Source organism: Otolemur garnettii, unplaced genomic scaffold (genome assembly GCF_000181295.1).
Source record: "Otolemur garnettii isolate 467f Iridium unplaced genomic scaffold, OtoGar3 scaffold00001, whole genome shotgun sequence".
Lineage (NCBI taxonomy): Eukaryota > Metazoa > Chordata > Mammalia > Primates > Galagidae > Otolemur > Otolemur garnettii.
Genome location: NW_003852396.1, coordinates 54,484,165 through 54,496,549, shown reverse-complemented (window position 1 = coordinate 54,496,549; position 12,385 = coordinate 54,484,165). Strand labels below are relative to the sequence as shown.

Sequence of the window (12,385 nt, the reverse complement as noted above, 5' to 3'; positions counted from 1 at the left end):
GGATTTTGGAGGGTCCGACAGTGTTCTGTTTCTTGGGTAGTGTTTAAGGGTATTTACCTTGTAATAATTCATTAAGCTATAGATTTTTTATGTGTGATTTTCTGTATTACATTTTAATATGAGAATTCATAGTGACAGATTAGAATGGTAGTTAGCAGGGGCTAGGATGAGGGAAAAGGGGAGGTATGTGTTAAAGGGTCCAAGCCTTGGGTTGTAGTATGAGAGAGTACTGGAGAGCTAATGTACCGCATGGTGACTATAGTTAATAATAATGTATTATATCATCAAAATTTTCTAAGAAAGTAGATATCAAATGTTCTTGCCACAAAACAAAAGGGTAACTGTGTGAGGGGATGGCAATCGTTTCACATTTACAAAACCATCCTGTTGTACACCTGAAGTATATATAACTTTTGTCAATCAGACCTCAAAAAAGTTGGAAAAAACAATAAAAGAAAAAAAAAAGAGGTAAAATTGCCAAAGAAGTGTTTATTTTTAAATATTCTTTTAAGCATTAATAAATACTAATCTCCTTAAGAAATGAAGTCAGGTAGGGATAGAAAGATAGCAACTACCTCTAAAAACATCAAGAAAAGGTATAGATTGGCTGGAAAGGAAGTCCAGAGACCTTCATTCGGAAAAACCAATAACGCACAGCATTGCAAAACGAAATGAAACAACTTATGAGAACTCCACAGTCAGCATACTTATTAGGGTTTTTGTGCATGGGAGTCAAATTGTGCTTCATTTATCTCATCAGACAAAAACTGGATACTGGTTTAGATGTTTAACAGGAAAGATTAAATTCTCTCTTTTCTTGTGGTAAGTTATCTGCTTCTGTGACAACTATCATTTTCTCTTTGCATAAACAGTTGGCTATAATTTGAACATAAAAGAGGGGAAGGGACGGAATACTTTGGTGCTGTCATTGTGACTTGGTCTTAAGAAATTTCCATGTAATCCTGTTTTCTTGCATCTGAACTATCCATATGACGAGAATTAGGCACATTGGGCAGGTGACAATTATGGTATAAGCAACTATGGGGGAAAGGTTAGGTGACAGCAAATTGCCACAGTAGCAGGGAAGGCTGCAGGCTGTTGAGTCAAGTAAACATAGGTGTGTGGCCTGACTCTTTTGCCTCAGTTTCCTTGGCAATGGAAATCCTTTAATGATTCTTAAAGAATTATGAAGATACAAAATAGTGACTATAAATCACTGAGATAAATATTTAGTACGTCAGAAGTTCTTAATAGAACCATCCCACTAATAGCTGCCCGCCCTGGCTGCAGAGAACATAACCAAGGAGGTGATGGGTTGTGGAGAAGCAATTGCCTTACCAGGTCATCTCATAAATTCCCTCTAGTGATTTCCAGAAAAGTGTAAGACACAGAAATTACTTTTCCTTTCATTCATGAGATGACTTCATACCCAAGTGGTTTAGTTGGCAGCAACATTAATTACTATGAAACTTAATATTACAAAGGGAACCCCAGGGACCGGCTCTTGGCTGATAACATAAAGTGCGGTTTGCAATGACTGAAAGAACGTAGCTTGTTACTCTGCTTAAGAAACCCTAATACTTACTAGAATACACATTTTAAAGGTTTTTGTTTCCCCTACCCATACAGAATAGTCAGTACTCTATCGAAACAAGCCGTTATATAGTCCCAGAGTGATTTTTCTTTCTACAAAGGTGGATGAGATTACAACTAGATTCAGAACTCAGACAGGTTTTCTTTGTTTTCTTCTTAAGTCTGATTTGTTTCTGGGTTGGTGTTCCATAACTCAAGAGCCATTTTTATTCAAGAAGGGCTATGTCGTTTTCTCAAGCAATTTCTTGGCTAGAAATGTCAACAAAATGGGTAATTTCCCTCCCTGTCTCTCTGTTCAACCCCCGTACTTCACACATGTTTTCTGGTAAGATGTGTATCAAACAGGTAGCTGTTTCAAAGTCAGATTTGGAGGCAGTGCTAATAATAGTAAGAGGCATTTCTTAGGGGCAACGTGCCAAGGAATTATAATGTTTTGCACTCGTCCATCAAGCTCTAATACAACCTAATGTGTGAAATGCCTCTGGGCTGGCTTACAAGACACATTTCAGAAATGCTAGCAGAAACCCAGTGAGTGCAGGAAAGCTGTAGAGTTGTACTTCCCGGAGGCCATTTAAATATTGTTAATTCTTAACTGGTCTGGCTGGTGGATTATGATGAACAGCTTCCTAGAAACATTTTCCATTTGGCTTTATTCATCTGCTGACGTATGAACACAAGGCATTCATACAGATGGAAGACGAGCCAGTGGGGCTAGCGCTTTACATTTTTTCTAGCAAACTTTTATCCAAGGGCCTCCTCAAAGGGCATTACAGGTATTGAAACATGCCTGTAGAAAGAATGAGACAGATCTTCAGTAGAGGAGAATCAAGAGATCTGGGAAGTTACATGAAAAGTTCAGGTCAACTTTTCACTCACAAATAGTCCCCAGGGAAGCCATGATTAGACTCTGTTTCCTTCTTGGTCTCCTGGGTAGCTCTCTGGGCAGTAACGCAATACAGATGCCTGGGGTACTGGGTCCTTAATTCTTTCCTAAACTTTTTGGAGATACATCCAAAAAGTTTCAATGCATCTAGTTATCTTTTCCACTACAACTTGGAGCTTTATAAGTTTTATTCAGCAATTGCATAGCTTCCATGCAATGCTCCATAAGATAAAATCTGACTGCCACCAAGATCCATATTTTTTAAAATTTTACCTCCTTTCTTTATTTTATTCATTAAAGTTAATATTTCAGCCCCACCCCATTCTTCTTATCAGTCTTACCCTTGCTACATGTATTTACGCAAGTTGCTTGTGCCAGTGAGTAAGACATTCTTAGAAAAAAAGCACATTTGAACTTCTTGGTTCAATTCTGGAAAGACAGCAATCTTGGTAAGTAAGGTTAAAAGTTATACTCTTTTCTGCTTGGCTTTCTGAGGAAGAAGATTCACTCTGAGTTGCCCATAAAGTTAGTTTCTGGATTAAGGACCAATAGATAAAGGTAGACACTGCCATCAAAAAAAATTTGTTGTCTTGACCACATGGAAGTGTTCAATATCTCAGCACACATCTCCTCTCATTCAAATTTCCGGAGAGTTAACTGTGTCCGGCACTGAACTAGTTCTAAAGATGTAACCCTGTAGGTTAGCTAGTCAAGTGGGATGGACAAGAAAGTACAAAAGGCCGCTTTCAAACAGAGGAAGACTCTGCGCAGGTGGTCTGCAGACAGAATAAAAGTCCAGGAGATAGGAAAACAAGAGCGATGCATCAGCAAGGAAGGGGTTAAGGGGGCGGGGGCAGTCATGAGAAAGAGACAGTGGCTGGAGTTGTCTCTTACCTGTGCTTCTCGGGTGGAGTTGGGGGAGTGGGGAGGAATGGGGGGGTTAGTGGGTATGACCAGAAATGGGGGAGAATGGCATGTGACAGAAATGGCTTGTGTCTGAATTGGATTAGCTTGGGCATAGGGAGGAAGGGTCCACGCCATCATCCTGATTGTGTTCTTACCACCACACCTGCTTACACAATGGCAGCTTGAGAAGTCTGGCTTTGTTTCATCTAATGGTCATATTGATAGCTGGGTATTGCCCCATGTTGACCGTTCCTTCCGTCCTCTCAGGAGGGCATCACCTTCCAGTTTGCCCCCTGTTGGAACTGCTGTTGGCGTAGACTGACTGTCATGCTCCCTCCATTGTAAATGCCAAAAGTCTGGGGTTACTTTTCAGTTTGTTCCTTGATTTTATGGAATTTGTATTGGCCCAGATTATTTAGATGAAGCCAACTCATGTGTTTACATTTACTCACATATAGCAATCACACAAGATAATTTTCCATGAAAATGTACAGCCAAGGTTGAGACCCTCTGGCTGAGAGGAAGGAGAACTTCACGAGAAGGCAGGTTTCCAAATCTAGTTCAAAACCAAATGACTAGCAATGTGCCCTGCACACACTAGTATTCACGAAAGAGACTGTGTCTGATGGAGAGTAATTGTTCTTTCTTTGGGATTTATTTTGTAGGATACATTCTTTTTTTTTTTTTTTTTTTTTTTTTTTTTAATAGTTTTTGGCTGGGACTGGGTTTGAACCTGCCACCTCTGGCATATGGGGCCAGCGCCTTACTCCTTTGAGCCACAGGCACCACCCTATGTAGGCGTGGATGTCTTGACAACATTCTAACTTTGTAATTGTTGGAGATGGCACTATAAAGGTGTAGTTTACAATAACTATATCCCACTGGATTAAATCATGTCATAAAATTTAGAAAATTTCAATAATATCCCCTATCCCAAAAGGGCTCCAGAAAGTTATTTTTATTAATTTAGTGTGTAGGGGGGAGTATGAAAACAAGGGGGTAAGGCCTCTTGGCTCTACTCTGGTAAAACAACCTTGTCCTAAATCAAAAGTTTAAGTCCTCCTAAAAAAAGGTCATCTTTTTACATACCATTTCACATCCACATGTATGTATCCAAATGGACAATAGGAATTTATTTTCTGGCTCTCATTCTTTTCTCCCAGGGAAGCTTTTGTCATTATCAAGGCAGGAAGGTTACTGAAAATTATTGCATGGTTGTATCAAAATATACTGTCTAGATGATGTGCTGACAAAATATTAACAAGCATCTGAAAACTACAGATGTGGAAAATGACATCCACTTTTGTCCTGAAAGCTGTTATCATTTGGATTTAGTTCAGCATACGTTTATACTTATGAAATGCTCTAATAATTACTGCATTCATCTGCTGGTTTATAGTTCTTTAAAAACATCTAGGAACACTCACTCATTCAGTATTTATTTTTTGCCTACGCTATACGAAGACTACATGAAATGCTGGAATCTGTTGTTTCTTATTCATCCAACCAACCCCATAACAATTGAGAAGATAGCCAAGAACCAAAAACAGCGACTCAAATTCTCATTTTAGGCACATGCACTTAATGTTCTTCAAACTAATAAGCCTGCTTGAATGAAAAAGTGTCAGATGGGTATGAATTTCCTAAGAGAGTCACGACTAAAGCGGCTCCACAAACAAGCTACTGTTGTTTTTGGCGTCGAAGCAAGAGTGGTCACAGAGTTCCTTGAAAAATCTACATGGAAAGTAAAGTTTACCTTTAACCTGCTGGTACTTTCCTTTTTCTGTCTCTCTCCTATTATTACTTCTTTTCCATTATTTATTGCTTTCATTTCTTCATTCCTTTCACTCCCTCACCATCCTGTTATTTTTCAAACAAGAGAGAGATGCTTTTCTGGCCTGGGAACAAAGTGAGGAAAGACAAGGTCCTTGTTTAAGGCAGCTACTGATTTTGTTATGAAGATAAGTCACATCCAGGCACATCCAAAGTAGAAAAAAGAATGTGGTAAATGTCTTTGGGTGCACAGCACTGGGAGAGCTCAGAGGATGTCAAGCCCCCAAGTTGCATTTCCAATGAAACCTGCCTTCTTGTGACGTTCTCCTTCCTCTCAGCCAGAAGTTCTCAACCTTGGCTGTACATGAGAATTTCCCCGTGGAGTTTTGAAAAGTCCTGAGGCTTGGGCCCAAAACAAAACAAAACAAAAAATCTGGAAATGGGACACAGATGTCAGTATTTTTAAAATTGGCCATTGTTAAGAACCACTATTTTAAGGATCTCTTTTTCTTTTAAATCTCATGTTACCCAGACTTCAGTATCACTTTTGCACACGCTGGTGGAGAGGAATAGAAAAGGAAGATAACTTGAGAGAAAATACTCACTTTTCTGATTCTCTTAACTAAAAAACAAGCCAATAAAACAGCAATAGCAATGCCAATAGAAATGTACCATTCTGTTAATTCTTGAGGAGTAAAAATCGCTAAAAGACAAAACAGGGAGGTCTTGGTATCAGTGGTGGAAATATGATAAGAAAGGGATTTCTTGGTCTGCCTGTAGTTTGAGAGATTCAGGGGAGAAAAGTGTTGATCTAAGCAAGGTGAGATGGGGTAGGTTCAACTGATCCTGTTAGCTGGGCAGGCCCACAGAGGACGTGGAATGGGGGTAAGAAGGTCTGATTTGTTTTGACAACAGAACCTTAGTATTTATTCCAATACATTTCACAATATTAGATCAGCTCCCAAATGAAGCCCCATTATGAAACCTATAAAAACAAAGTAAACCAAAATAAAACACAAATCATACATCAAGGCTCAAATTTTGACCCTTAGGGTGATGGTGGTGGGGGAGGATTAGGGAACGCAAACCAAGAGCCCTAAATTTGGCCACTGTTATGAAATTGTGAATTGCCTTGGAATAGATACAAATTTGTTGTCAGCAAATAAAAATTGAGTAAAACAACTATGAAGAGAATTATTTTGAAGCGTTCTGCTTAACTCTGATGGCTGAAGGCACACTTTCCAGGTACTTTTTTCCTATTACTTACTGTGTGGTTGGGTAGAAAGCCCATGGATGAAACGGAACTAGATTCACACTCTGGTTTTTTTCTTACTAACTCTGGTCTCTTGGGTTACAGATTAATCACTGGGCAAATGCTTGAATACTTTTGATCCTCTGTTCATCTATAAACAAGGTGTTCCTTTAGATTAGGGCTGGCAAATTCAAAGGCTAGCAGGGCCCTGGCAGGTGTGGAGAAAGGGGACAACTTGACAAATGGGACTTTGACAAACGGGGGAGTGGGTCTTTGCTCTCTTCAAAGCAGCCTCTTCTTACATCCAGCAGATTGTTGGCATGTAGGTATTTAGGCTCAGTTGTTGCCAGATTTGATTTTTCAAGAAAAGTCAGGTCCATATTTAATGTAAAATGTCCTAGTTTTTAAAGTGTTGACAACGAATCTCATTTTCTTTCAACATCATGTGAGCCAAACTAAACATCTGATCATAGCCTGTGTGCTACCAGTTGTGACCTTGCAATTTTGGAAGTCCCTTTCACTTTTGATAGGCTCTACTCTGGAATCTTCAGAATACTAGTACTAATCTCACATGAGGCCTCATCCTAAATATTCGAAATGGAGTTATACCCTAATGAAAACTATTAGTGTTTCATTATCTGTAACTAAAGTTATCGCCCAGGAAATTCTTATGCAAACAGCCTCTTGTTCCAGGATTAAGATTAATATATCTCCTGTTACTTACTAAAGCCCGTAGACTTGATTTTATGAATGTTAGTTTCATCTTTTTTTTTTTTTTGAGACAGAGCCTCAAGTTGTCCTCCTGGGTAGAGTGCTATGGCATCACAGCTCACAGCAACCTCCAACTCCTGGGCTCAAGTGAGTCTTCTGCCTCCACCTCCCAAGTAGCTGGGACCCACAGGTGCCTGCCACAACGCCCGGCTATTTTTTGGTTGCAGCTGACATTGTTGTTTGGCCTGTCCGGGCTGGATTCGAACCCGCCACCTTAGGTGTACGTGGCTGGCGCCTTAGCCAGTTGAGCTATAGGCGCCCAGCCAGTTTCATCTTTTTAATATATCCACTGGCTGATATCAATCCCCCAGCACCCAACTTTATTTTTGTGCCAACTCCTGGGAGGTAAAAGTTTAATGATACTTAATATGTATAAAGCTGAGTGTTTTATAAAGTCTTGGAGAAATATCTTCTTCCAACCTACCTCTTCTGCACTGAACTTTGTTCCCCACAACTCATATGTTGAAGCACCAGTCCCCAATGTATTTAGAGATAGGGCCTTTAAAGAAGTAATTCAGGTTAAATGAGCTTGTAAGAGTAAGAGAAGAGAGAGAGACAGCAGTGGGTGCTATGCACAGAGGAAAGACCATGTGAGGACATGGTGAGAACGTAGTCATCTGGAAGCTGGAAAAGGGTCTCACCAGAAACCAGCCCTGCCAGCATCTGGATCTTGAACTTCCAGCTTCTACAACTATGAAAAACGAAATTTCTCTTATTTAAGTCATCCAGCTTGTGTGGTATATTGTTATGGAAACCAGAACAGAGTAATATACCACCTGTAATCTTTGGGGCCTCTCGCTTTTTATCTTTTATGTTTCCTAAACATTCCAGGCATTTTCATAGAAATACTGCCCTTAGGTGCCTCCTTCCATCTGACTTCCTGCTCTAGAAACCTCACATAAAGAAACGATAAATGCCTGAGGGGATAGATACCCCAATACTCTGATTTGCCCCTAACAATACATCACATATACCCTATAAATACACACATATATAACTATTATGTATCCATCATAACTAAAAATAGAAAATTAAAAAGAAATGATAGAAAATTCTGTGTCTTCAACCAACGTGTCACACCTTCTTAGTGATGATAGAGGACAAAACCGTCTGGTAACTCACCCATAAAATGTGAGATATAAGAAGCCAATCCTTTTCCCAAGTTTTAGAATTTCTCCTCGTTTGTCAGATGCTCCTGTGAGCCGTACTATCCCTACTTTCTTGAGGCTGGAGAGCCACTTGTACGCGTGCTCGTCGTCTTTTAAAACATCTTCAAAATCCAGAGTAGGCAGCTGGAGCTCTGAGCCCCAGTATTGACATTCTGTCAATTAAGAAAATGAAGAAACAAGATGGGATTACATTGGTTTGACATACAATGGTAACCTCAGAGAAGGGACTAGTTTATTAGGGTTGATCTTCGATTTATCACGGAGTTTAGTAAATGTTAGCCTGTCAAAGATGCCCAAGTCACCCACTAGGCCTTTCTTCCTTATTGCCATGCAAATCTGCTATAAGCCTCCTGCCTACAACCATGTCTGCCACTTAACAAGTATTCAATGTGCCCCTTTGTTGCAGGAATACTGTTTATCTTATGGATAGCTCTTGATCTATACATCCCAGGGCTTCTCTGCCTGGACACTGCTTAGCAATAACCTTGAGACAGTGTGTATGTGAATGGCCGAGCTTTATTGCTCAACTCCAAGTTGATACCACAATCAGGATGGTGGACTAGAACATTTTGCCTATTCTTGGGTTTGAGGGCATGTTTTGCCACGGTAGGTAGAGCTCTTTTTTCCTCTTCTTTCAGCTGACATGAAGCTTTCTCTGGGCTCCAGTCATTCTTTGGGGTCAAGAAGAAAAGACAAGGATATGTTCTTGGGATCCATAGACCCTTTAGTGGCCGTGTCACACAAGGAGAGGTCCAATGCCTTCCATTAATTCTCTCCTTCCTGATAATGAAATAGTGATAAATTTTTTTACTTGAGAAAACAGGAAAAATAAACCCCAATATTAACAATAACTGACTTGCAAACTGGGCTTCCCAAGGAAGTGAAACATAGAAGAAACAGAAATTTGCCAAAGAAAACAATGTAGATATTACCAACCACATCCAGGAAAGACCTAGCTCTAGCTAATCCAGTTGCTGTCTTCCTTTCTTGGGAAGGAAGTTGCCTTGGGGATGCAAACCTTCCTAACAAATGACACAAGGAGACCTTCTGATCACAATACCAGCCTGAGCAATGCTTTACTTTTCCCATGGTGGAATATGTCATGTTATGAAAAACAAAACCAAAGTCCCCTCTTTCATGTCAGCATGGCTGTTTCTGCAGAAATAGAATTTTTTTTTTTTTTTTTTTTTTTTTTTTTAGGAGCCAAATAGTGGCTTTACTCGTGACAAGATGCTTGCAGATGCCAGGAGCCACTTCTGGGTATTTTACCACCTAGCTGCATAAGAACATTTGCAGAGGTAAGTGGGTTTGTTTATGTAGGAAAAGCTAATCAGCTTATAAATGCCTGTATTGCCAAAGTTTCTGGGTTATTAAGCATAATAGCTTGCATAATGAACCAGAATTTCCGGGACCTAAATTGCCAACTGTAAATTAGGCCTCCCTAGTGACTAAATTAACTTTTTTTTAGTACATGAATATTCTTTAGTATTGAACACGGGCCGCAGGCCCAAGTCAGTTACTGTATCTTCTCAGGAAGTGGAGCTGATAATTTCTCATTTTGGCTTTTTCCTCCTTCCCCAGAACTGAAAGAACTATAGTCGTTTCTGCTCTTTCTTGTCCATTAGTTTTAATTTCTTTTTAATTTTTAGCATCCCTTTTCACGTGCTTCTGACATTTAGGAAAACTTTAGGATTTAATATTAACCAAGTCACTTTGGTGAAGGGAAACAGGTCAGCACAGAGATCATGTTGAATTAGAACATAACAAGTTGGTTAGGGCAATAACAGACAATGAGGCGTGAAGGTAATGATTATGAATTTCAGGGGATCAAGGAGAAGGGTAGTTTTTTATAGTTTCTTGATATTTCTTGATTATATTAGCTACTCAGTAATTACTTATTATTTTATTTTCTCAATCAGCTTAGTATTTTACCATGCCACAGGTCACTGTGACGGGAGCCAGGTTTTAAGGAGCTCAAGGTCTATGGATGAATTAACATGGAAGCTGACAATTAAAACACAGTATGATAAATGCTATATAGTTGAGGTATATTCAGCATCCTGAGAGGGTATCACATCTTCTGATTCCTTATCTAATGTTCTTTCTATGATGACCAGCAACTCTTTAACATGCACGAAATTCCCCCCAGGTCTGTCCCTCATGCCTGAGCTATTTCATCTAAAATCAAACAGAGTTGGTTTTATGGGAAGGAGCCTTTTGTCAAAGAGGCGACTGATGTGTCTTTGTTTTGAACATTTAATTAAGTGGCTGTTTGCTTCACCACTCCCATTTGCATATTACATTGAAGTCCCTGGATTGTAATATCTGATACCAATCAAAATGTTCTGCAGAGACAGGATGATAGATATTATAAATCATATATGCTTAGTATTGGCAGCCTAAGTAGAAAAATCATTAGGTTTCTAGTTAGGAGAAAAAATTCACTCACGTAGTGTTAAGGGCACAAATAACACATCACTGTCTCCTCTTTCCAAAATTAATCCCTAAGTGAACTATATCTGGAAAATTAAAAAAAAGTTGAAAATGGCTTTAAGCTTAATGAATCTCAAGTGGAAATCATGGACCTACAGTGGATCAGAGGTTCATGAAATGTTAGACCCTCATCTGGCCTTTTCCTATTGGCTTGAGGATTTCCCATCACCATTAGTTCTTATCATTGTCCAAAAAAGGTTGCCTGAACTGCAAGTGAAGATTCCTCTAATTTTATGTCACTGTGATGATCTGTCCAAATGTATGTTTTTTTGTTCTATGCAGATTTTTGGATAGAATTAGCTATTATCTTCATGACTATTTATAGTAAATGCATTGTCTTTATCACAAGAGGTTTAAGTAATTTGTTAGAGAACATTTATTATAATTAGAAAAATTTATTATTTCCTATTGAAAGTGAGCCAGCCTAGAAATTAGTATAAATTATACTACTATTCAATAGAATTTTCTGCAATGCTTGAAATATTCTGTAGCTTCATTGTCCAATATCATAGCTACTAGAAACATATGTCTAATGAGACTTAATATCTGGCTGGCTGAATGAGGGATGAAGGTTTTAACTTTATTTGATTTTTGTTGATTTAAATAGTCATATGTGACTGGTACATACATGGAGAAAAGAATACTGAGGCAGGGAGGCCTGGGTTTGAATCATTATCTGGCCTCCCAGCTGATTTCTTGGCCTTTTCTCTGTCTTCAATCTCTTAATTAATAAAATAGAGACAATTACATTTATCCTGCAGGTCTTATATGACCATGCAATGATATTATGTCAGGAAGCCTAGTACTGTGCCTGACACTTAGTAGACCCATAAAAATAATAATAATAGCTCATCTTTGCTGTGTACTTTATAAGAGTCAGGCATGGTGTTAGATGCTTTCCATATATTATTTCTTTTAATCTCCACTACAAGTAGATGTGATAGAAAATTTCAGTATCACCATGTTATAGAGAAGGGAACCGAGGCCCAAATCATGCTGCTAATGATTTCCAGAGGTCGTTAATGAAATCCTGGTGACTGATTCCAACATCTATAATGTTAACAACCAACACGTAGAATAAACAGTTGAATGCCTTAAAATACAACCATTAGAGCTACTTTAATGTCCTATGTCTGTCTGTCCATAGCTTATTCTGGTCTCTTATAAAGGAAATCTACTAGATAAGAAAGAAAGCAGAGCCAGTTATAATTAGGAACATTTTGTCTGAACTTGTTCAAGCATGGATGTTTAAAGATAAACCTTGGCTCCTGGTCTGAATTTTAAATGCAGAAAAAACATTTTAAGCAGGTTTTATTGCACAACACTGCAACAACATTGCTGTTCGCCTTTTGTGAAATGAACCTTGGCTTCGCGTACTTAAAAAGTCAGCTAGCTTCTTTTCATGCTAGCCTGTTTCACTGAACCATGCTGTTTTGGGTTTTTACTTAAGGTCATTATCACTTTCCAGAGAGTTTTAGTAACTGTGTGGCAGGCAAATAAAATAGTGATTGAAAAATCCTTTTCACAAGATATAAATTTCTTTAA

The 12,385-nt window shown here is 38.8% G+C and overlaps 1 protein-coding gene across 1 annotated transcript in view; it reads right to left on the bottom strand.

Moving 5' to 3' along the window:
* BBOX1 (gamma-butyrobetaine hydroxylase 1) overlaps positions 1–12,385 on the bottom strand; it is a 66,378-nt gene that overhangs the window by 22,245 nt on the left and 31,748 nt on the right. The window contains exon 5 of the mRNA XM_003781192.3: positions 8,301–8,499. Coding sequence (XP_003781240.1) covers positions 8,301–8,499 — 199 coding nt within the window. The remainder of the gene's footprint in view (positions 1–8,300; positions 8,500–12,385) is intronic.